This window comes from Carlito syrichta, unplaced genomic scaffold, assembly GCF_000164805.1.
Source record: "Carlito syrichta isolate Samal-C Ts95f unplaced genomic scaffold, Tarsius_syrichta-2.0.1 Scaffold314127, whole genome shotgun sequence".
NCBI lineage: Eukaryota > Metazoa > Chordata > Mammalia > Primates > Tarsiidae > Carlito > Carlito syrichta.
Genome location: NW_007258223.1, coordinates 556,302 through 582,134, shown reverse-complemented (window position 1 = coordinate 582,134; position 25,833 = coordinate 556,302). Strand labels below are relative to the sequence as shown.

General features: G+C 37.2%; 1 protein-coding gene across 2 annotated transcripts in view; it reads left to right on the top strand.

Moving 5' to 3' along the window:
* Positions 1–22,485: 22,485 nt before the first annotated feature.
* The window catches only part of GNRHR (gonadotropin releasing hormone receptor), a 16,905-nt gene continuing 13,557 nt past the window's right edge, over positions 22,486–25,833 (top strand). Inside the window, exon 1 of one of the 2 annotated variants that reach the window (XM_008071148.1) lies at positions 22,486–23,036. In XM_008071148.1, the coding sequence (XP_008069339.1) occupies positions 22,515–23,036 (522 nt within the window). In that variant the 5' untranslated portion in view covers positions 22,486–22,514. The remainder of the gene's footprint in view (positions 23,037–25,833) is intronic. The other variant, XM_008071149.1, reaches the window with a different exon arrangement.

Genomic DNA, 25,833 nt, shown 5'->3' with positions numbered 1-25,833 from the left:
CGGCTGATTTTTTGCTTTATTGTAGAGATGAGGTCTCACTGCCCAGGCAGGTCTCGAACCTGTGGGCTCAGGCAATTCACTCACCTCAGCCTCCCAACGGCGCGGGATTACAGGCTGAGCCACTGGGCCCGGCTAGATTGATTTTTTTAAACATATATTTGAGCTTCTCAAACACCCTTGTTTTCTGATTCTTGAGTTTAGAGAAAATGTTGTCAAGTCTCCCCAAAGATGTGAATCACTGTATCTATTGGTATTTCAAAATGTCTTTCAATAAAGCCAGAAACTTACAAGTATGTTTCTAAGTATTTTTCAAATGCAGTCTAAAGTCTGGAGTTTAAAATATTTATTATTAATTAATACAGCTATGTAACAGACACTGTCTAGATACTTTAAGAGAGTTTAAATATTAATAAGATAGTGATAACACTAAGTAAATTTACTATCAATAGGGTATATGAGCTATACTTCCACAAAAATATCCTAGACTAAAAAAAAAGTCCTACCAAACGAATTGTTCTTATGCTCTAGGTTCTGTTAGGTGAAAAATTATTATAATTTTGTAACAGTTATTTTTGACAGTTTGGAATAATTTTAAACAATTAACACTAAAACACTCTGTCTAGTTGGACATTCAGTTAATAGCCAGGACTATTTGGTAAGTCCATCAGGAATTACTCAGTTTTAAACACAGAAAAAGTTTTTGAGACTCCAGACCGAAGCAAGCATGCTATTAGCACACCAAACTCCAACAGGTTTTATTCAGTGGAGTTCAAAATTCACCTTGTCAATTTAGACCCAATATACCTGGAATGAGTCCTGAACTTCAATCATGTTCTCTCTGTATCATATCTTTTCTTTGGCAGTCCTTGAATAAATTCCCAATCTGCTTCTCCATTTTAGATACCTGTGTACAACTATCTTCATTTTTGCTAGTTCATAGGTTTGTGTTCTCAGCCTCCGTTGAAACTGAAGTTCTGGCCAGGTTCGGTGGCTCAGCTTGTAATCTCAGCACTTTGGGAGGCTGAGGCGAGTGGATTGCCTGAGTCCACAGGTTCAAGACCCACCCGGGCAACTTGGTGAGACCTCATCTCTACAATAAATCAAAAATTAGCTGGGTAGCGCTCACCTGTAGTTCCGGCTCTTTGGAAGGCTGAGACTGAAGGATCGCTGGAGCCCAGCAGATCTAAGCTGTGGTGGCCGGGAGCATGCCACTGCACTCCAGTCTGGGTGACAGAGTGAGACTCCAACTCAATAATAATAATAATAATAATAATAGAACTGAAGTTCTTCATAGAACTACACCACTAACTACACCACTGGCTTTCCCTGGGTCTCCAACTTGACTTGTCAGCCTCCATAAACCTGTGAGTCAATTCCTCATAATAAATTGTGTGTGTGTGTGTGTGTGTGTGTGTGTAGATGATGATAGATTAGATAGATAGATAGATAGATAGATAGATAGATAGATATGATAGAAGATAGATAGTAGATAGGTAGAGAGAGAGAGAGGGATTCTATTGTTTCTTTTCTCTAGAGAGCACCAACTAATTCAAACTGCTAGAGTAGACTGCCAATAACTATCAAGCTCAAATTTGCTATGGCTTTTCAGAAACGCCACTTGCTTCACATACTCCTAAGAGACCATCTGTCCATACAGCTAGACCAATTATTCAGTCTCCTTTCAATTATTTCCCAGCTTCCTTTCATTTCCCAGAAACCTAAGACCTTGAAGCCACGGCATCAAGGTCTGTGAGTGAATTGCAACATAATCAAAATTAAGAATGATATTTTAGGTTAAACAGTTTGTGCTTTGGTAGGGATAAAGAGCCCGTTAAAATCTATTAAAATATGATAGATAAATGATAATAGCTTTCCTTTCTAAGCTTTTAAGATCGTTCCTAAAGAAGGCAATGGGCATAAACTAAAAGAAACTAAAAGAAATTTTCTCTGCTAAGTGAGACACAAGCACTATGTCACTCAAATGCAGACTCTCACAAGGTATCTAGGTATCCAGAAGAACCAACCTAGAAACTTTCCAGACAGAAAGTGCTAATATTAACATCCTGTTTAATGTGTGTTCTCTTAAGAGCCCCTTGGAAACACAAGGATGGCACATTAAAGGCATAAGACATGTGCTATCATTATACATTAGCCACTCCTCACTACTTCAACATGACTATCTAAATATACTTTGGTACATGTCCTGTTCTTTCTTTATCACAAGAGCTTTTGTACTGCTGCCGAAGCTCAAAATCAACAAAGGTTTATGTCATAGGAGAAGCATATAAGGGGTCCCCCAAAACTCCGCAATTTGTTTAACACTTGTGTATTTATTCTTTACATGTTTAAACTTCACCTTCAAAGTCCTCTCTGTCTGATGAAATACACCTATCAAGATGCTTTCTCCACTGCTCAAAACAGTTTCTGAACTCCTCAATGTTGATGCCTTTTTATTGCTTCTGCCGTTTTCTTCTACCTTTTTGTTTGTTTCGCCTCTTCTACATGTCAAAGCATTTCCCTTTGAGGATGTTTTTCATCTGGGAAAACAAAAAAAAAAAGTCGCTTGGGCCAGATCAGGTGAATAGGGATAGTGGGGGCATGGGAGTCATGCTGTTTTTGGTCAAAACTGCTGAACACCTTATACCTTATGCGCAGTGTGGTCAGGTGTGTTGTCATGGTGGAAGAACCAGTCACCTGTTTGCCCCAACTCTTGGATGTTTGTTCTACAAATCATGACACAACCTTCTCAAAACTTCTAGATAAAAACTTTGGTTGGCTGTTTGATCCTGAGGCTTCTCTTTTGGTGAAAATATTATGACAATTTCCATGGTGTAAGATGATGAATTTTGTGTCATAAAACAATTTTCTAGTGGTTACTTTGTTCAATAAGTTCATGTACACTTATAGCTTTAAAATTCCAAGTGTACTGCAAACAGCCTACCCTTCAAAAGATGATTCTGGGTTCTTTTAGGGTCTCCCCTTGTACATAATATTCAAATAAAAATATTCTTATTTTTTCATATTTCTTAAAATGTGCACAATGGAGCTGGGCTCGGTGGCTCAGCCTGTAATCCCATGCCTTGGGAGGCTGAGGTGAGTGGATTGCCTGAGCCCGCGGGTTCAAGACCCGCCTGGGCAACTTGGTGAGACCTCATCTCTACAATAAATCAAAAAATTAGCCGGGTGTGGCAGCACACGCCTGTAGTTCCAGCTACTTGGAAGGCTGAGGCGGAAGGATCGCCGGAGCCCCAGCAGGTGGAGGCTGCGGTGGCTGGGAGCGGCCACTGCACTCCAGTCTGGGTGACAGAGTGAGACTCCAACTCAAAAAAAAAAAAAAATGTGCACAATGGTAGCACAAATCTACTTTTAAAACTACCACCTGTGTATACAACCCATTATTAATTAACTTAATTCATTAACAAATATCTAATTAATCATATTTAATAAAATCTTTACATTATATTTTCAGAGTCAAAATGCTAAACACTGAAGGCATGTACTTTGAAAAACTAATCTACATCACTTGGGGGAAAGACAAATGGTATGTCTAACCACAGAGATATTTTTCCATCTAATTGAAACATAAAGAAAAGCATTTACTCAAGCTAAATATGCAACCAGGTGACTAATCAAAACCTGCGGTATAGTCAGGCATGGGGTCTCATGCCTGTAATCCCAGGACTTTGAGAAGCTAAGGCTGGAGCCCAGCCTGGGCAACAAAGTGAGACTCTGTCTCTACAAAAAAATGGAAAAACTATCCAGGTACGGTGGTGTGCATCTGTAGTCCCAGCTACTTGGAAGGTTGAGGCAGGAGGATTGCTTCAGCCCAGGAGTTTGAAGTTGCAGTGAGCCGAGATGGTGCCACTGCACTCCAGTCTTCCAAACTTGGTGACAGAGTAAAACTAAGTCTCAAAAGACAAACAAACAAAAAAACCTATGAGTAAAGGATTAAGATTTTATTCAACCAAAGTCCAGGTCCATGCTCTGCTCTTTTGCTTTTTAAAGCAGACCAGTCTTACTAAAGTTTTTTCTTTTGGTGAAAATATTATGAATAAACTTCCATGGTGTAAAATGACGACTTCTGTGTCATAAAGCAATTTTCTAGTGGTTACCTTGCTCAATAAGTTCGTGTACACATATCATTTTAAAGTTTTCAGAAATCTGCCACATAAGCATTTAAAAATATCTCATAAAGCACATTCCACAATAGAATACAGCTGAATTCTTCTATATTTTTGTTATTATAACCATAGGAAAACTATCTACAAGGTAGAATTCATCAACTAATTAGCATTAGGACTCATGTGAAGGAATAAATTCACACTTGTAGAGTTAAAGCTAGTGGTCTGGGTATAGTATAAATGAATCTGTAAGCAACTGCAAAATTTTTCCTTATACTTTAAAATCATACAGTTTAGCTGTCATTATCATTATCTGTTTCAGATCTCTTCTTTTTAGGAAAAAATTCACTAGAAATCAGACTTTTGGGAGAGTCCTCATTCTTACCAGTGCATCTAAACTTACATTTCTTATTTCCTAACCATGGCAAATATGAACAATGGTCAGGGACCTGCTATACCAAAAATCCAAAAAGTCCATTTAGAGAGCATCTAAGCTCTATAATGTAATGCTCAGTAGTCGAGAAATTATGCCTAATTTGCCCCCTGGTAAGATACAGTTCCTGACTCCTTCCCAAAAGAATTTTTGTCCTCAGCTGTTTCCACTTCCCCTCACTTCTCTATACCCAGTGACTTTTCTTGGTGCCTCCCATTTTCTTGCATACTTCTGCCCTAGCACTTATCACATTGATTTTAAATTGTTCACTTAGTTGTCCATCTCTTCCACTAGACTCCAAATCTGGGCAACATGGTGAGACCTCGTCTCTACAATAAATAAAAAAATTAGCCGGGGATGGTAGCGTGCACCTGTAGTTCCAGCTACTTGGAAGGCTGAGGTGTGAAGGATCACCGGAGCCCAGCAGGTCGATGCTGAGGTGTCCTTGAGCTTGTCACTGCACTCCAATCTGGGCAATGGAGTGAGACCCTAACTCAAAACAAAAAACAAACCAAAAAAAAAACTGTTTTGTATTATTATACTTTAATGCAGTTTTCTCTAGGCAGGGAAAGTACCATTGTTTTTTGTCACTTCCTTTATGTGGTACATTGTAAACAGAGTATTTTAGGTTGATGCCTTGATTCAGAAGTAACTCTACAGGAGTTCCAGGCATAGAGGGTAAGCCAAAGGACTTAAAAGGAAAGAAATACAAACAGCCACAGCAGTGACTCAGACCAAAGCTGTGATGGCTTAAGTCACTTCCCCCTTCTGTTAAGTTCTGGGATGATACAACAATTACAAGTAAATTATAAGCCAAAAACATTTCTTCCCTTTAGTAAGGCATGCATCAACAAAGAAAACCTCAAAGAAAGAAGAAATTTCTATGAGCACACAATAGAGTTTCTAAATCGTTTCTAAGTTATGTAACAATTAGTATTTTTCCAGTCTAGAAAAAGTTCATTTCCAGAAAATCCTGATTTGCTGTATTTTACCAAGCCACTAAGCTCAAAACTGAGTTTAGAGGTGTGATGATGTCAAATTAAAAAAAAAAGAAAAGCCTCTGAAAGTCACCTGTGAAAGATTAGATGAAAAAAATGCCAGCTGTCAGTTTAAATAGGCATGTCTCATATCAACTCATAGCCCTGCTGACTACTCAGCCCTGACTGCTGAATTACTCTGGCTTTTTTGTTCAGACAGGTTGACTTTTTGGTAAATGATTCTTTTGTCTCCGTGATGTATTGTGCAACCTAATGCAAGAGTGTGTAACTGTAATTGGCATGTAACACTGGATACTCCTTGGATTTACAGAAATTTAAGAGCATAATAAAAATGAACCGACACGGACATAGTATTTCATCCACACAACTGGTGATCCCTTTTTGAAGAGGAACTTTTTATGTAAAAGTGGCTAGTGGGTTTATGGTTCTCTGCATTTGAAATATGATGTATGACTCAGTTTATTCACTCACTCTTTATACATTTCTCATATGAACAGGTTTGCAATTCTGCATCGATACGGAGTCCTCAGCAAAATCATCTGGAGTAAATAATTTCATTCTGTAATATCTCTTGAAATTATTTGTCTACCAAGTATTAGTAGACAATACTAAAGCCTGCCTCATTACTGATTAATTTTCTTTCGACCCAAAATGAATGGAAAATTGGATGGCATGCTTAAAGGAATGTTTTCAATAATTGACACACACCACACAAAGAGTATTCATTTTTAAAAGAGTTAAAATATTGTAACATATACTCAACCAAAAAATATACAAGCTATAACAATGTATGCACCCTCTCTTAGTTCTTAGCATTGTTTGCTAAGGTGTGTCTTAGCTTGGTCCTTCAAAAAGCAGAGCCGGAAATAAATGCTTGCATGCGGTAGTTGATTTGAGAAAGAGTGAGTTGGCCATCATTAGGGGCAAGTCTAGCTCCATCCCACAGGACCTAATGAACTGTATTTCAGAACTGTACCCCTCTACTAAAAAGGGAAGGCTTTTCTATTGACTCCATCTTACATTGGTCACTGACTCTACTAGCATAAACTCCTGCATTTTCTTATTGTCCACTGGGAGTGACTTGCATATTTCTTCTGGCAGAAAGTGAGAAGTGTTAGGTGCTGACTTGAGAAAGGCACTTGTGAAGTTATCCCTAAACAGAGCAGATCCAAATCTACATGGTCGCCAGAACTGTGGCTGGAAGAAGAGATGAGCCAAGAGAATTTAACGTGATCCATAGAAGATGTCCAATACATTCTTTCTGAAGATTTGGATTCAGAATATGGTGGAAGATTCCAATTTTTAAAATATATTTTAGTACTCTTCAGGATCCAGACCTCTTTTTCAAATAACTTACAATGAGGAACTTGAAAGTCTTTTCAGAAACAGAAGAATAAATACAAAGATTTTATTGCTTTCTACACTAATTTATGAACATAGAAATAATATAGTCAAGATTGAATAAAATGATTATGCCTACAGACTGTGTTTCCAATAAGAAAATAATTAATATTAAAATTAAATTTATTCAAAAATATAAATATTTTCATTTTCTTTTCCTTGACTTTTAGACATTGCAATGCTAGTAGCAAAAAAAACAAAAACAAAAACAAAAAACTCTTCAATACCTGCAAGTTTATCAATAAAGAGTAATTTTTAAGTTAAATTTAATTTACTGAATGCCAAAAAAATAAAAACAACCTGTTTGAGAGTCACTTTGGCATCATAATGATATAATAGGGAACTTGTATAAAGTTTACTGAAGTGGCCTTAAATAGACTGATACAATGGATTTAAAATGAGGAACACATTTTCACATAACATATATTAGAGAGAATAGAAGAACAAGCAGTGATAATTAAGAACACAGAATCTAAAATCAGCTACACATGAGTTTTGAGTTCCAGACCTGTCACCTACTAACTGGATGAATTTACACAGGTTATTTAACTTCTCAGTGCCTCATTCCAAATTATTGTGATGATAAAATAAGGAAACACAAGTAAAGTACTTACAAGAGTACACGGCTCATGTAGTACGCACTTAGTACATTTCAGCTATTTGTAGTTTCTATTTTGCTTATGAAAACTTCAGGCCTAGGAACTCACTGTGGAATTCTGATCCTAGAAGTCAAATTGATTGTGCAGAGTAAGCTGGCTTACATGCAAGCAGCGTCTTCTTTGTGGGCCAAGGCACTCTGCTTCCATTCTTCCATCACCTGCCCTAGGAAATATGATCCCCTGGGTTGCTGGAACCTGGAGCAGGCAGTCAGAAGAGGCCCTGCTTTTATCTGGGGACTGAGACTGATTGGGGAAGCTGGATGAGAGGAATCACCCTCTGGAACCAGGTGACACTGACCCTATCTGCTCTTCCATTCCTCAGTCACAACATAATGATTTCTGAGAAGCCTGGTCAAAACGTAAACGAAAGCTGCACTAGATTATTTTTCTCTCTTGCAGATTTTGACTGCACAATCCTCAAGCAACTTATAAGGCATCTTAAAGTCAATTATTCCAATGCAACACTTCAGTACTGATGTGATCAAAATCCACAGTTTGAGTCAAGACAAGAATAAAAGCAGTGCTAAGAAAAAGATCAGCCGATGTATCTCTCCCCTGGCGGAAATACTAAATAACCACTCATACCTGTAGTCTGAATTTGACTTGGCCTATCTAAGATTTTCATCATACTTTAAATTAAAAAGGGAGGGATAAGGCAAAAAAAGAAAAAGAATCAGTGTTAAAGAAAGAATAGAGCTTTGGTATGTGACATAAACTATATTAAAATGCAGTAAGAGATGATGGAGAAGTTAGAAGGGTAGGAAGGCTATACAAGTTTGGTAGCTTTGCTGATGTTTATTAAAGTATCAGCCATCTATCCTGATTATATTCCTTAAATCCTTGAAACGTACCATATGATCTCTTTTGACATTACAAAGCTATAAGCTGCCACTTAAGACTTCAACAGAGATAATAACAAGGTAATAACTGCAGAGGTAGCAGCTGAAGGCTTAACAGACACAACAATAAGAGGAAATGAGAACTTGACAAATGGCTATAAATTAGATTAGAATTCTGAGTAAGAGCAGAAACGTGGAAATAGAGTCACCTAAGGGAGTTCTCCTAGCCCACAGAGAAACAACTTTGTTTTTATATTTCTCTGAAGGACGTTGAGTAAAAGCATACTTCCTTTAGGAGATGTCCAGAAAGAAGGGAGGATAGGGAGGAACCATAAAACTCTGTGTTCTGGATTATTTGTTTTATCCTCTGTGGTGTCCACGATAAGGGAGTAGAAATAAAGAGGAAAAGAAAAGGGAATTACATTCAATGAGACAGTGTGAGAGCTGTCTTGTTCAGAAAGAGCAACCACAAGGCTCCAGTTCAGCTAAGTGATTTTTATGAAAAGGAAGCCTTAGCAACACCTGAGGTTTGGGTTGCAACAAGAGAATTACCTTAGACTTAGAAGCAATATACAAACTCAAGGAATTCAAAGGACCGGTTCTAGGTCTTTTAAAAAATCTACACGAAAAAAAGAATTTTTTTTAAATTAAAAAAAGTCTACATGACTCTCTCTGTGCTTCTAATGCCTTGCCACTCTCAGGAAAGAATATCTCAAAGTACTTCTGGTCACCTATAGTTAACAAACTTTGTGAAGTCATTGACCATCTAAGCTTCCCAGTTTATTTAAATATTTTCGTTCCTCATACCAATACCTTCCTCTAATCCAGGGTTTTTCAACTTTAACACTATTGACATGTGGGGCCAGATTATTATTTGTCTCAGGGGGTCCTGTATATTATAGGATATTTCACAGTATCCTTCGCCTTTACCCACTAGACATAAGTAGCTTCCTCTTGCCCAAATGTGACAACCAAAAATATCTCCAGACATTGCCAAGTACATATGTCCTGGAAAGACAGTGTGCAAAATTGTTTGTGATTCAGTGCCACTGCTTTAATCTATGCCTATGTATTGATTAGGGCAAGTTTTCTGTTTTGTTTTCATTCTTCAAATGCTTTGGAGCATACCCATTGTAGAAAAGGGCTTTGCAATCAAGTATCATTTTTACTTTAAGATGTTTCATAGATGACACTATATAGACGTCATTTCTATAAACATTTATTGAGTTCCTTTTATGTGACAAGTTCTCTGTGGTAGGTTAGGTTTTGGAGGTACTTATTTTTTTTAAGATATGGCTCCTGTCCTCCAAAAATACTTGTTAATAAGATGACAAACTCTAATAAAAGATACCATAAACTATAAAGAGACAAGGTCAGTGCTTTAGTTGGAGTAAAGTTAAGATAGTTATGGGAATCTATCTTACTATTACTGCAGATTTGCTTTAAAGATTTGTCTATCAGTTTCTCTGGCTCTAAATAGATACTAAAGCACAGCACTGATTCAGAAAGGCATATAATTTTGGAAATCGGTTAACTACCTTCATGTGTTATTCCTGTGATCCAGGTACGGTGTATTGTGACTTGAATCAGAACACAAGGTATGGTGTATTGTGTCTCATTCACATTCATGTTCGTTTACACTTTCTTATGATTGTTTTCAAAGCACTCCTCACTCTTCAACAACTGTTCGCTGAAATTAAAAAGCATTTATTTTCCTGTACAACCTAGTAACTTGTACAATTATGGTCTTCTAAACTAAATTCCATCTGCCTCTTATATCAGGTCACAGCGAGGCCATAGAGTGTGTGTGAGTGATAGAGATGGGGGAGGAAGATGTTAATCTGTTTTGAATGAATTCTCAGGAAATCTCATTTCAGCAATTAAGTCTGTTCTAATGTCTCCAATAGTGTGAGTTTTCCTTAGTTAATAGTTAAGAGGAACATGTGTTATAGGGAGTTTACTTACTAGAGAAATATGCATGCATAAGTAATATGAATGCTAATGAACTCTATTTAGAGCCTATTAGAAAGTAAGGCATTATTTGCTATAGCATATCACTAATCAGTAACAAGACAAAAGAATGAGCCAATGCCAAGCCGCCTGTGCGTAATGGCCAAGATAACTCCATTTTGGCTTTTGTCCTTTGAGTGAGGAGGAAAGTAAAGAACTGAGAATGCTGTTGACAGAGTAGTGTGGCTGTATCATGGAATATAGCCCACATAAAAAAGATGGGAAGGAGGAAATGAGCTAATACACTAGTAGAGGAGTACTAGAGTTGGCATTCTGGGTGAGACTGACGAGCAGATACAGAGTGAAAAGATGAATAAGTGGAATAAACTTAATGGATAGGTGTACGTACTAAATAATGGTGTTTCAGAGGTGGAGCAATTCCAGGTGATGACAAGGAGTGCCACAGAACAGCTGAATAAAATGATGAGAGACAAGGAAGCCAAGACACTGCGGGATAATGTATTATATGCATTATCCAATAGATGTTGAAATTATTCAGGTTGATGGAAAGAACAGAACAAGGAAAGCCCAGATGCCAAGGTGTTCCATCATTCTGAAGAAATAGTCTAAAGGTCAGTAGACGAAGGCTCTAAACGTAGGGGTGGGCTAGGCACAGTGGCTCATGCCTATAATCCCAGAATTTTGGGAGGCTCAGGCAGGTAAATTGCTTGAGCCCAGAAGTTTGAGACCAACCTGGGCAACACAGCAAAACTTCCTCTCTACAAAAAATCAAAGAATTAACTGGACATGGTGGTGTGCACCTATGTCCTAACTTTTCAGGATGCTGAGGTCGAAGGACCACCTGAGCCCAGGAGGTCAAGGCTACCGTGAGCCGTGATCGTCATGATTGTGCCAGTGCACTCCAGCCTGGGCAACAGAGTGAGATCCCAACATACATACATACATACATACATACATACATACATACATAAATCGGGGTGTATAGCGAAACTACACAATTATGGAAATGGAAGCAATGCTTACATAAGAATGGAAGAGCAATAGTGGATGATGGGTAAATACAAACCTTCCTTTTTCCCAGCATCTGCCTATAAATAGGGGAGTTTGGGAAGATCATCAGAGTTCCTTAGCATACTAATGGTTGCATAAGTAATAATATCTTCAATACCTCCTTTGGATAATAATTGAGTTGAAATTGTTTATACATCTTCCATTATTGTATAGTTATATCCAAAGACATATACTGATATCTTTGATTTAAGTAAATGATCATGGAACAGAAAAATATTTTAGACAAGAATCATTTCAGTTTTGGAATTCCTTCTGTCCTTTCCTGTCTTTACTACAAAAGAGAGAAATATGCAAGATTCATCTGTAAGCTATAGTAATTGTATATATCCTTTTACTCTCTAGGGTGACTTGTGTGGATCCCTGATTGGTGCGGATTCTGAGGGCATCTGGAGAGATGAATGGGCTCTTCCCAAGAAGCCTGGTTTTCACACTCGAATGACACACATCGAGAATTGATCGTGTCCAAAACTGGTCTCTAGGGCAGAAGTCCTCTGTAGATTAAAGCTCAAAGGTTATATGCTAGTTATATGTTTATAATTCCCAAACCACATTTAGCTTAGTTATCTCCTCTCCTTGTGCACATTTAACATTGCAAGTTTAAACATATACTATTTTAGAACCATGAAAACTTTTTAATTTGAATTTGACAAGGGTTTAGTGAGGCTACTGAACTAAGACATATAATTCTCCCTTTTGTCCCTTTCCAGATCAAAGGTAATTATATGAGTAGATACAGATTATAGTTTATTAAGGAAGTATTTTCTGCTAATTTGCAGATCCAGATTCCTTGGGGAATCATAGAATAGGTATTTGCAATAAACTCCCTTTTGAGTATACACATAATCCACTGCTGATAAACACATGGATTCCATGGGATCAACATTTTGGCAGGTTGTGGTCTAGTGAGTCACAATAATACTGCCTTCAAAAATTACCCAGGAATATGTATCTACCTGTTTTCTTGCTGGTCCTTGTGCAAACACTAATCCCTTACTTCTTTATGGCTTTCTCACCTTGAGTGGCACAAAGCAACAGGAAAATCCCCTGGGGTACACTGAATAGATCACAATGCTTATTGAGGCTTAAAAGTGAGACCAGAAGATGGGTTCTCACATACACACTCTTTTTTTTTTGAGTTGGAGTCTCACTCTGACACTCAGACTGGAGTGCAGTGGCCGCTCCCGGCCACCGCAGCCTTGACCTGCTGGGCTCCGGCGATCCTTCCGCCTCAGTCTTCCAAGTCACTGGAACTACAGGTGTGCGCTACCACACCTGGCTAACATACACACTCTTAATAGTAAAATAATCCTGAGATATATGGGCTATGTTTCAATATGTGGCTTGAAAAGACTATGCAAATAACACCATATTGCATTTCTTCAACCTCTTAAAATTTCTCAGTCATACAAATTATCAACCAGAATAAATAATATGGAAATTTTGCTTCCACTTCAATCTCTTTTTGCTCATACAGAAACATTGTAGCTGAGGGCACAGATATCTATAAATGCACTGATACACCAAATAAGTAAGTCAGTTGGCATTTATCTAAAATATTATTTTAACAGTGTTCTTTCCCTAATAGTAGTCCACCAATGTATAGTAGTCTATCCTTCTTTTTATCATCACTGACAATCCTACAAATACCACTAATTGCCTTCATTTTGATGTAATATTTTTTCATAAACTCCCTCAAAATTACATTAATTTATTGATTCGTTGCTACGTATCAGGTACACTTTATGTGTATTATTACATTGAACCTTCCCAACAACCATATGAGGATGATTTCCTTATTATCTCAATATTATAAGGAAACTGAGGCGTAGAGAAGTCAAGTAAACTGCTGAAAATCAGAGAATGTATAATTAACTGAGATGGGGATCAAAATCAGATGAATGGGCGGGCCGTGGTGGCTCAAGCCTGTAATCCCAGCCCTTTGGGAGGCCAAGGTGAGGGAATTGTCTGAGACCACGGGTTCAAGAACAGCCCAGGCAACTTGGTGAGACCTCATCTATACAATAAATTAAAAAATTAGCCAGGCATGGTAGCACACACCTGTAGTTCCAACTACTTGGAAGGCTGAGGTGGAAGGATCGGCTGAGCCCAGCAGGCCAACACTGGGGTGGCCGTGAGCATGCCACTGCACTCTAGCCTGGGTGATGGAGTAAAACTCCAACTCAAAAAAAAAAAAAAAAAAAAATCAGATGATTGGATTCCAGAGCTCATACTTTTAACAACTATACTAAGTTTTGTGATATGGTTATAACTAAAGATCTATTTACCATAGTATTCTAAAATGTAAGTTTGTCATAACCATTATGGATAAAATGATGCAGGAACTTACACCTTACAACTGTTGGGATGGCTATCATCAAAAAGACAAGATAACAAGCAATGGCCAGGTGAGGTGGCTCATACCTGTGACCTCAGGACTTGGGAGGCCAAGGCAAGAGGATTGCTTGATCCCAGCCTGGGCAACATGGTGAGACCTCGTTGCTGTTAAATATAAATAAATATAAATGTGGGAAAAAGGATACCCTTGTATATTGTTGGTAGGAATGTAAATTGGTACAGCCATTATGGAAAATTAAACCCAGAACTACTATATGATCTAGCATCCTTCTTCTGGGCATATATTCAAAGAAGATAAAACTAATATTTTAATCAGATATCAGTACCCTCATGTTCTTTGTATCATTATTCACAATAGCATATATGTGTATATATATATATATATATATATACACACACACACACACACACACACCACACATATATATATACATATATATAATATTCAGTCATAAAATGGAAAGAAACCCTGCCATTTGTGACAGACACAGAAGGACAAATACTACATGATCTTTAAAAAAAGTCAGCCTTGGCCATGCATAGTGGTTTATGCCTGCAGTCCCAGTACTTTGGGAGGCCAAGGCAGGAGGATTGCTTGAACCCTGAGGTTCAAGACCAGCCTGAGCATCATAGGGAGACCTCATGACATTAAATAAAAATTACATAAATATATATACACACATACATATATATGGGTGTAAAATCCATATATATGCGTGTATATATATGTGTATATATATATAATAAAAATAAATTATCTGGGCATTGTGGCATGCGCCTATAGTTCCAGCTACTCAGGAGGCTGAGAAGGGAGGTTGCTTGAGCCCAAGAGTACAAGACTTTACTGAGCCATGATCATGCCACTGCACTCCAATTTGGGTGACAGAGTGAGTTCCAGACTCAAAAACAGAATAAAATAAAAATTAAAAAGTCAAACTAAACAAAACAAAGAATACAACAGTAGTTGCCAGGACCCAGGTTGAAGGAAATAGGGGAATATTGATCAAAGGGTACAAATTTTCAGTTAGAAGATGTGCATGTCCCAGGGATCTAATGTACAGCACAGGTTGTCATGGATATGCTCATTAATTTGACTGTAATAATCATGACACAATATATACGTATATCAAATGGTCCCATTTTACACTTTGAATATAAACAATCCTTATTTGTCTATTACATATTTTAAAATAAAAAAGAACTTTGAAATAATAGTGAAAACTCAATACACTGAATATAAATAATTGTCAAGTTTATTAAATAAGTGAGTTAGATAAAATACAGATGTCACTACAAGTGCTACATTTGTCTATCAGACCCTCCTGACTAGTATGCTAGTACAATTTTAATAAACTTTAAGATTCACTTCTCATTTGGTTTCTTCTTTCACTTTTTTTTTTTTTTTTTTTGAGTTGGAGTCTCACTCCGGTGCCCAGGCTGGAGTGCGGTGGCACACTCACCACCACCCCAGCATCTGCCTGGTGGGCTCAGGTCATCCTTTTGCCTCAGCCTTCCAAGTAGCCAGAACTACAGGCACATGCTAGCACACTCAGCTAATTTTTAAATTTTATTATAGAGATGAGGTCTCACCAAGTTGCCCTGGCTATTCTCGAACCCATGGTCTTGGGCAATTCCTTCACCTCGGCCTCCCAAAATGCTAGAATTACAGTCTTGAGTCACTGCTCCAGACCTTCTTTCACCTTTTTAAATCCCATGGGTTTGTGACTGCTAACAGGTGAGTTCTCTGGTATCTCTTTCAGTGTCTCTGGGATTGTACTCAGCTGTGGTTTATTGACTTCCTTGTCAGGTAATTCAATATCTGGTAAGGCCAGTTTTATTACAATTTCCTACTATTGCTGACATTTTCATGTTGACCTCTGATTTCTCTTTTTTACTGACTGCTGCTTTTGAGGGCTTTTGTTGACAGACTGCCTTTGTTTATACCACCACAAAATGCATTTTCTATGATTGCTCAGAATTTTTTTGGCATAACTTGTTTACGTTCTCTCAGAAGATTTCATAGTTTAAGTGGGGAAAAAATGACTTTTCCTCAATAATTTTCACCATAAAACCTTTCACCAAGTAAACAATGCAAGACAAAAATAAAGACCTTTCTAGAGAGTTTAATCTTCCTACATTTTCAAGAAACCTCTCACTTAATAAAAAGAAAAATGCTACATACATTTTCAAATGCCAGAAAAAATGAATATTGTCATTACATTCCCTTTTAACTCTTAACAGTATAAAGGTTTTAGTACAAATTCAAAGTAATTATTTTTGTAAGATGAAAATGTCTTGTCTTTCCATATAAGTACTTCAAATAACATTTATTTTAAAATGTGTTTATAAAAAATGTAAACCAATTTTGGGATTTAAAAGGTGTTACTTCTAAAAAAATGTAAACTTAATAAGATTATGAGCATTCTGTCTTATTCTATTGCTTAAAACTCTGTCTGGCATATAATAAATATTTGTTGAACAAATGAATAAATAAAATTTGGAAATTATAATTCTATGGCTCCAATAAGACATATCCAACAAATAAAAATAGACCATTTTAATGAGTGGATGATCATGCATAATAACAGAGAATAAGAGAGAATGGCTAAAGCTGAAAAATAACCTAAAGATTTTTCAGGAATTTACAGATAATAGCTAGGAGACCCAGGAGGCTTAAGGATCACAGAAGAGAACTGGAATCTCTTGATTCACAGTATAGTGTACTTGCTTCTACACTATATTGATTATGAATATATAGTTTAAATTCCATTACAAGAAATGCTGTTGCCTTACAAAATTGATTTTCTAGAATATTCTTTGAATGCGTTATAATGGACCCTAGCAGCATCCCACCCAAGTCTCTCTACCAGACATCAACACTCCTCCATCAGTTGTTGAGTGTTGGCCGCCAAGGGCTCACAGTTATCCTCTTCTGAGAAATGCCATCAGATTACGAGAACCAACACCCACATATACCAGAGAAGTTAGACCTCTCCCCACCTAACAGTAGGCCTCAGTCAGTGGGTAACTGATATAGGAATAAAAAAGTTCAGCCTCCTTCCTAATTGGTAAGTCAACTCTTTGGTTCCATTTACACCCCAGTGCTCTGTGTGGAATGGGCTGGACCTAAGGCTAGACCTCAGTTGAACCCACACTTGCCTCGGTTCTTCCTCTGCCCTGTCTTACTTTTCTCACTCTCTTAAAAGTCTTACCTTAAAGCCCTCCCTCAAGTCACTTGCACAAAATCCCTGTCTCCAGCTCTCATCTAAGAAATTCAACTTAATACACTGGTTGATTTAATTTTCAAGTTAATTAAAATGTTAAAGAAAACAGTTTTCCTGTATTTTTCCTAAAATATATGAATGTATTTTTCTAATGCAATAAATTCAGCACAGTAAACCCAATTGAATCTTTACCATTCGAAAATATCTAGCTTAAAGTTCTTCATTCTAGGGCCCAGCCTATAATCCCAGCACTTTGGGGGCCAAGGCAGGAGGATTACTTGAGCCCAGGAGTTTGAGAACAGCCTGGGTAACATAGTGAGACCTTGTCTCTACAAAAATAAAATAAAAAATAGGCTAGATGTGGTGGTACATGTCTGTAATCCCAGCTACTCTGTAGGCTGAGGCAAAAGATGGTCTGAGACCAGGAGGTGGAGACTGTGGTGAGCCATGATTGTGCCACTGCCCTCCAGCATGGGCAATGGAGTAAGATCCTGACTAAAATAAGATTAAAAGCAAAGTTCATAATTTCAAACATGAAGTTTCCTTGCATTGCATGGTTAAGTTAGATGCAGGTGGTTTAAGCCTTTATAAGACTATACTGATTTAGGACATATTCTTGTGTTTGACAAAACCCCTTTTTTGCTTTTTCCTTTTTCTTTGTCTTCTTATGGGAGTGCAATGCAAAAACATTTCCAGGTAACTAACCCTAACCCTGGTTAATAGAATTCCAGTTAATCAAGTTTTACTATTCAAAGACTTTTGCTTTAAAAGATTTGTCTCTGTTCCTATGGATGCTGTGATGGTCAAGTAAAGAAAAATTTTATACAAGTAATACTATTTTACAGATATAGACCCCATCTATAAAACTGCTTTTTATAACAAAGGCTTTGCATATATTATATCTGCATCATAGACTAGGAGAAATAAGCAGAGGGAAAAGAGGTTTTATTCTTCTACTTCCTATTATCATTTCTATTTTTGAAAAATAATACTAACAAATTTCCAAAATTACACATTCCAGTAAAACAATTTTTAAGATTTCAGATAAAAGGAAGCATAAAAATAAGTTGCCATTAATGCTGAAATGAAGTTTATGTTTTATGGGGAAAGAAAATCAGGTTGATGAGTGGGTTTTTGTGTAAAGTGGCAAAGCACAGAGTTCAGAGCACTATCTATAGGGCCAACTTACCTGAATTCAAACCCTGACTCTGCCAATTACTAGATGTGTGATTTGGGGTAAGTCAGATAACATATCTATGCCCCAGTTTCCCCATTTATAGAATAGATATAATAGTATTTACCTCAGAAGGTAGTTATAAGGATTCAATGACTAAATATCTAAAAAACACTTAGAATAGTTTCTGGCACATAATAATTTTCATATTGATATTTGTTAAATAAAATCTTTACAACAGTTTGACATACTTGAAGAATGGTGACAATCATTTATTTTATATTACTTCCTCTTGTTAAAGGAATGTATTTTAGAAAAATGGGGAAAATATTAAAATAAGAATTATTTAAGGCAGTATATGCTCACCCTTTGGAAGGTTCTGTATATGTTTAAGTACATTATCCCTATCATTGTACTAAGTAGGAATTAGGAAATAGTTCAGTCTTACAAATACAGAGAAATTACCTATGCTCTCTCTAAAAGTAGCATACATTATAAAATAAAAATTTTAGGCCAGGCTCGGTGGTTCAGCCTGTAATCCTAGCAGTTTGGGAGGCCAAGGCTAGTGGACTGCCTAAGCCTGTGGGTTCAAGACCAGCCCGGGCATCTTGACGAGACCTCATCTCTACAATAAATCAAAAATTAGCTGGGCGTGGTAGCACATGCCTGTAGTTCCAGCTACTTGGAAGACTGAGGCAGGTTCGCTGGAGCCTAGCATGTCGACGCTGGGGTGGCCATGAATGTGCCACTGCATCGTGAATGTGCCTGGGTGTCAGAGCAAGAGTCCAACTAAAAAAAAATAATTGTTAAATATTCCTTTACCATATTCCCAGAAAAAAAATACTACATATTTAAATATTTGTTCCATTATACTAATTATTCCTAACTAACTTTAGTGGTGCTATAAGACACTTCTACCATCTTGCTATACCTTACTATGATATAAGTAGAATAAAATCAAAGCTTGGAAATCTCTTTTTCTGCTTAAAAAAATGTTAAAATGTAAGGATTAAATGTGTTAATGCATGTAACCTGCTTAGACCAGTGCCTGACACATATCAAGTACCCAATAAATATTAAATGTTATTAATAGAAATATTATTGACAGAATCAGTAAGCACCCTCAAAATCTGTATAGTTGACCCACCCAATGACTTAGATTGTGTTCTTTAAGCTCCTCAAATACATCAAAGTTCATTCACCTTCCACTTCAGCTACTCACTTTCATGGTCATGTGCTTTAGGTCTTTATATTTTCCATGTTGTATTGGTAGCAAATTCTAAATAGATTAACTGCCTTGAAGTGTGATTGTTGACTATTCCCTAAATCTCTTTAATGCATTTTCTATATGTTACACAATGAACTTTCTAAAGCATAAATCTGACCAAACACACTCCATGTTATTCCATCTTTCAAGGCAGTATTTACACGTAAACTCCTTCGCATGGAATACAGATTCTCCTGTCCTGAAGGCTGCCTCATCTTCTGTGACTTCTGCTCTCATACACTCTCTTCCAGCCACATTGAACTGTCTAACACTGTAGTTGAACATGCTTCTCCAGCTGCTGAGGGTGCGCTTCCTGTTCACCCACCCCATTCTCAAACACATGTTTGCATATCTCCTATATTCCCTTCAAAATTCAGCTTGATGGTAACTTCTTCCAAAATAAATCAGTCCATCATTAGCAAATGAGGGAGGGAGGGAAGAACAAAAAAAGGAAGAGGAGAGGGAAAGACAAGGGAAGGGAAGTAAAGGAGCTAATAATATTGCTTTCATGTGCATTTTTTTTCTTGTCCTAGATGTAAAAGACAAAAAGTAAAATATACTTATATATAATAAGTCCTTACCATTAATGCTTTTTTCTTTGTTCTTTTGGTTGCTGGCCCAGTTATGATAGTTTTTCAGATCTGTATATCTGTTCAGTGGTTATCTTGTTTTGTTTGTTTCAAGCATATGACCCTGATCAGATTAACTGACAGGATGTATATGCAAAGCCTCTGGAGTTCTTCAGAAAAATAAGCTATCATAATCAGAATGACTTTGTTATAAAGACCCTATTAAAGCTAATGTAGTAGACACAAATTTTGTAGTCACAAATCTCAGGTATAAAAAATTTCATTTTTATATTCTATGTAGACAGAATATATGAGGGGGAATCCCCCAAAAACGGAATTATCATTTTTTGGGGGGGGGAGATAAGCCCCTTGCAGTACAGACTTCCCCCACTAGTAAGTGTTACAGGAGCCCATCAGCATCAGTGTATCAGCTAGCATTGTTGTGAGAGGCTGCATTTGGCTTCAGTTAATTTTTTTTTTTGAGACTTTCAACATGTTTGATCATTTTATGATGGATGATTTACATGTGCACCTGCTCACACAGCACTGAGCGTTCAGCAGGTATTGGCCAAACATGGTATGACCCTGTGCTCCACCCTCCCTATTCACTCCATCTCACCCCAAGCAACTTTTTTGTTGTTGTAGTTTCCCCAGATGAAAAAGGTCTTCAAAGGGAAACGTTTTGCTGATGTGGAAGAGGTGGAATAAAAAACGGTAAAAACACTAAAAGACATCAAAACTGATGAGTTAAAAAACTGTTTTGAGCAGTTGAAAAAGTGTCTTCATAGGTGTATGGCATCAAACAGAATATTTCAAAGGTGACTGAAGTTTAAACATGTAAAAATAAGTATACACTTTTTTATAAATAAATTCCATTTTCGGGGGGAACCCCCATCATAAATAGTCCAAGTCTGGAAGTAGCGAGAGAAGCCAGTAATTCAGGCCACATGGTGAAAGCCATATGTGAGTCCAGGTAAGTAAGTTGCCTAAGTTGCTCAAGATCCAGGAAACAGGTAGTACAGAGAGAAGATGAGGAGACAGGTAAGATATATGCAATACAAATAAGCTCCTTAAGGGGCTGAATGATGTGTTCATTTCTTATCACTAAGCAAAGGGTATGAGCGTATACATAGTAGATATTTAGTAACTATTTGTTAAATAAATAAATACAAGACAGAATAGACTAATACAGTAAATGAGCCAATGAGAAGGGACCATCTAAGTCAAAATAGTCACTTTTTTTTTTTTGAGTTAGAGTCTCACTCTGTCACCCAGACTGGAGTGCAGTGGCCGCTCCTCGACCTGCTGGGCTCCAGTGATCCTTCCGCCTCAGCCTTCCAAGTAGCTGGAACTACAGGTGCGCGCTACCACGCCCGGTTAATTTTTTATTTATTGTAGAGATGAGGTCTTGCCAAGTTACTTTTATTCTTTTACATTGTTCCTACTTTGGCTTCCATAGAAGCAAACTAGTTGACATAAGACAAACCAAGTTGCATCAAAAGTTAAAGCAACAACACAGAAAAAGTTTCTAAGTGGTCCCAATGTTGAAATGACTAGATAACATATAAAAGACATAAATATTCATATATGTATATACTCTGTATTATATACACATACTATATGTAAACATATCTGAATGCAGTTATGGCATTTATATAGTATTATCTCTAATATCTAGTTCCTCTATGCAATGATGTGTAATAATAGCAAGTACAATATGACACAATTATAAAATCAAGACAATAATAAGAAAGGTATAATTTTTACTCTAATTTAAGCATGGATAATCCGACCATTAAGACTGATAAATTTGAACGCAGCCCAATCTGTATTAGATCAAATTGATTCTAATTGTTAAGGTATTAATTTGTTGTAGGATAGTTTTATATTAACATACTTGTCTAGTGTTTGACTGCTTAATAATGTTTTTGAAAAAGAAAATAAATTTTTCTTTTTGAGGAGTGTATTGATTTCTTTAAAAACAGACTTTAATGAAATCAAGTTATTTTTAGTATTTTTCATCATTTCATTCTACATCTGTCTGTTGAACAGAACACAAACACTAAATGGTTTTTAGAAAATCTCTTCATTACAGTTATTTTAGCAATATCATGAGCTACTTTTAAATTCAAAAGTAGGCTTTGCGAGAATGTTGTAAAAACCAGGCCATCTGCTGAGGTGGTCCAGTTACACGTGGCCCCCAGAAGGCGTGTGGCTTACTCTGTTTTCGCACTCCGCTGGATTACAAATACACAAAACAAGCTCACCTTGATCTTTCTCATTAAACATCTCAGGGTCAAAACTTGACATACATCTAAACCTGTGACGTTTTCCTCTAAAGAAGACGGAAATAAAACGGGACGTTGGGTTCGATGACAATAAAACATCAGAAGTGCTAGAAACAAGTCTTGAAGCTCTCTCATCGGGGAAATATGGCAAACAAGGCCTCTCCCCAACAGAACCCAAATCACTGCCCAGCCATCAACAGCAGCATCCCGCTGATGCAGGGCAACCTCCCCACTCTGACCTTTTCTGGAAAGATCCGAGTGGTGGTGACTTTCTTCCTTTTTTTGCTCTCCACAATCTTTAATGCTTCCTTCTTACTGAAACTTCAGAAATGGACGCAGAAGAAGGAGAAAGGAAAAAAGCTCTCGAGAATGAAGGTGCTTTTGAAACACCTGACCTTAGCCAACCTGCTGGAGACTCTGATTGTTATGCCACTGGATGGAATGTGGAACATCACAGTCCAATGGTATGCTGGAGAGTTCCTCTGCAAAGTCCTGAGTTATCTGAAGCTTTTCTCCATGTATGCCCCAGCCTTCATGACGGTCGTGATCAGCCTGGACCGCTCCCTAGCTATCACGAAGCCTCTAGCAGTGAAAAACAACAGCAAGTTCAGACAGTCCATGATTGGCCTGGCCTGGATCCTCAGCGGCGTCTTGGCTGGACCACAGGTAAACCATTATTTATAAACTTATTAGGATATAGCAATCACAGATTTCCTATCTAAATGTGAGTAATGATCTTATCAAAGGAAGTTCTGTATTACCTTTAAGAGCTTGGGCTCTGGAGACCTGAGAGTGAAGTTTATTCCTGGCTCTGCTCTGTTAACTTGGGAAACCTTAACCATTTTTTTTTTCTTTTTCTTCACTTCTCTAGGTTTCAGTTCCTTTATTGATAAAATAGGGGATAATGCTTACTTCATGCTGCTTTTATGTTGGTTAAATGACTAATGCATTAAAATGGCCAACATGATCTCTCGTTAATGATAAATGTAGCTATTCTCAAAATTGACCACTTCTTGTGCTATTCTTCCATTTTCTTCCCCTCCCCCCACCCCCTTGTTGTTGTGGATTTATTTAATGGTTATCTGAGAGAATGTTTAGGAACTATAAAATTTGCATAGGTAGAAAATATTTATGATACTTTTTATTTGGGATTTCTTTAACGGAAACTTTAAGCATTCTATCACTGCAGCTTGGGGAGAATTTATCTTGATTAGTATGTTATTCTGCAGTTTGTAGCTGGATGAGATTGAATAAAGAAGAAAAATGGAAAATCTTGGACATTTAGAAATCTGAATATTTCCCTGAAGTTAGCACAGGCCCTCTCCCATGAAAGACAGACATTTTTCCAGACAGGCTTCTCAGAGACAACCTAGTTAATCAGCCTACAGAATCTACCATTTCAACAGCCAGATCTCTGTAGAAAAGAAGGAGAAATCTTGCAAATAACAAAGATCCTTTAATAACAAATGAACACAGTGTCTCCATGCATGTAAATGTACTATATGATGAACCCGGGGTACAAGGATGCATCAAAAAATTAAACAGAATTAACTAGGATCCTTGCCTCTACAAATGGAAATTCATGTAGACATTCTAACCTGGCCAGATGATTGGAAAAAAAAAAACCCTGCCATGCAAAACTCACTGTATAGTGCAAGACATCAAAAAACTGGGTATAAATTATCCCATCAATTCCTCACTTTTAGATAACTATATTAGATAAATGTGGTATTTTATGATACGAGGAATTATACAAACTAAAATGCTTTGCTCTCCCTGAATAAAAGCATATTATAATTTTTCGCACAGTGACTGAATATATAAGAGTAGGTTTTACAAATAAGTCTCTTGAAATGAGGTGATTTAGCTAAGGCTTATGTTTTTGAAATTTTTCACTTTGTTTCTTTAAACTATGTGTTGTCTATTGGTTGGTTTTCTTAGAGAAGATAAACACAAGTTAAGTTCCTAACACTGAACCTGATGAAACATAGAAACAGGCCTTAAAAAAAAATGTAATTTAGTTGTGGAGATAAAACTTACATAAAACAAATACAACTAGATACTAAAAATGTTTTAAGTGTAAGAAGACACTAGTTTAGGTTGAAATGAAGAAAGATTTTAGAGTAAATCTTTCTGGAACAAGCTGATTTTAAGGCTCGGTAGTATTTAAATTGAAAAATAAGTCAAGCATCACATATTTTTCAGTAATAGTTGAAAAGTGTGACTAATTTTCATTGAAGACTCGTTTGACTGAAGTGAAAGACTGAGAGTTGGAAATAGAGACAAATTAGATTTGGTAATTATTCCTTTTCTTTAACCTTATAACATAGTATTCATTTGTCATAAAACTGTGATCATATGTTTGTTTTCTGTCTTTGCCATTAGAATATACATTTCTAAATGGTGGAGGCTCTGTAGTGCTCAACTTAATTAATATTCATAGTACATAATAAGATACCTAGCAAACATAGAAATTAAGAATGTTTGGATAAATGAATGAATGGATAGTATGATAGACTTATATTATAAAAAACATTGATAGCCATGAAAAATTCTGAAATTAATGTGGGAGCCTTTGTGAGTCCTGTGAAAAAGTTAAATAATCTTTTTAAACAAAAACATTTTTAAGAGAATGCTTGGGAGCACAGGACATACTTATGATGTCTTATTATCCAGAACAAACAATAAAATCATATATACATTTTTTGTAGCTACTAACTACTGGAAAAAAAAATTCTTTAAAGAAAATAGGCAAGAACAAAGTGCTGGGAGATAAAGAATCTTTTCAAATCATTTGGCAATTAAGTGATTACATTGAGGACTAGGGTGGTATCAGAGAGAATTAATAATACAAGGAGCCGGGCTCGGTGGCTCAGCCTGTAATCCTGCGCCTTTGGGAGGCTGAGGTGAGTGGATTGCCTGAGCCCGCGGGTTCGAGACCCCCCTGGGCAGCGAGACCTCATCTCTACAATAAATCAAAAATCAGCCGGGCGTGGTAGCGCATGCCTGTAATTCCGGGTACTCTGAAGGCTGAGGCTGAAGGCTGAGGCTGAAGGCTGAGGCGGAAGGATCACCGGAGCCCGGCAGGTCGAGGCTGCGGTGGCCGGAAGCGGCCACTGCACTCCAGTCTGGGTGACAGAGTGAGACTCCGACTCAAAAAAAAATAATAATAATAATACAAGGAACATTTTGAACAAAAACAAGGTCTGGCAACAAATTGGATTAAAGGAGTTAATAACAGAGCAGAAGAAAATAAAGTTTCAGTATTTTTGGCCAAGGGGTTTGAATAATTAAAATCATTGAAATAGTCAGGTTAGCCGGGCTCGGTCGCTCAGCCTGTAATCCCGCGCCTTTGGGAGGCTGAGGTGAATGGATTGCCTGAGCCCGCGGGTTCGAGACCCGCCTGGGCAGCGAGACCTCATCTCTGCAATAAATCAAAAAATCAGCCGGGCGTGGTAGCGCA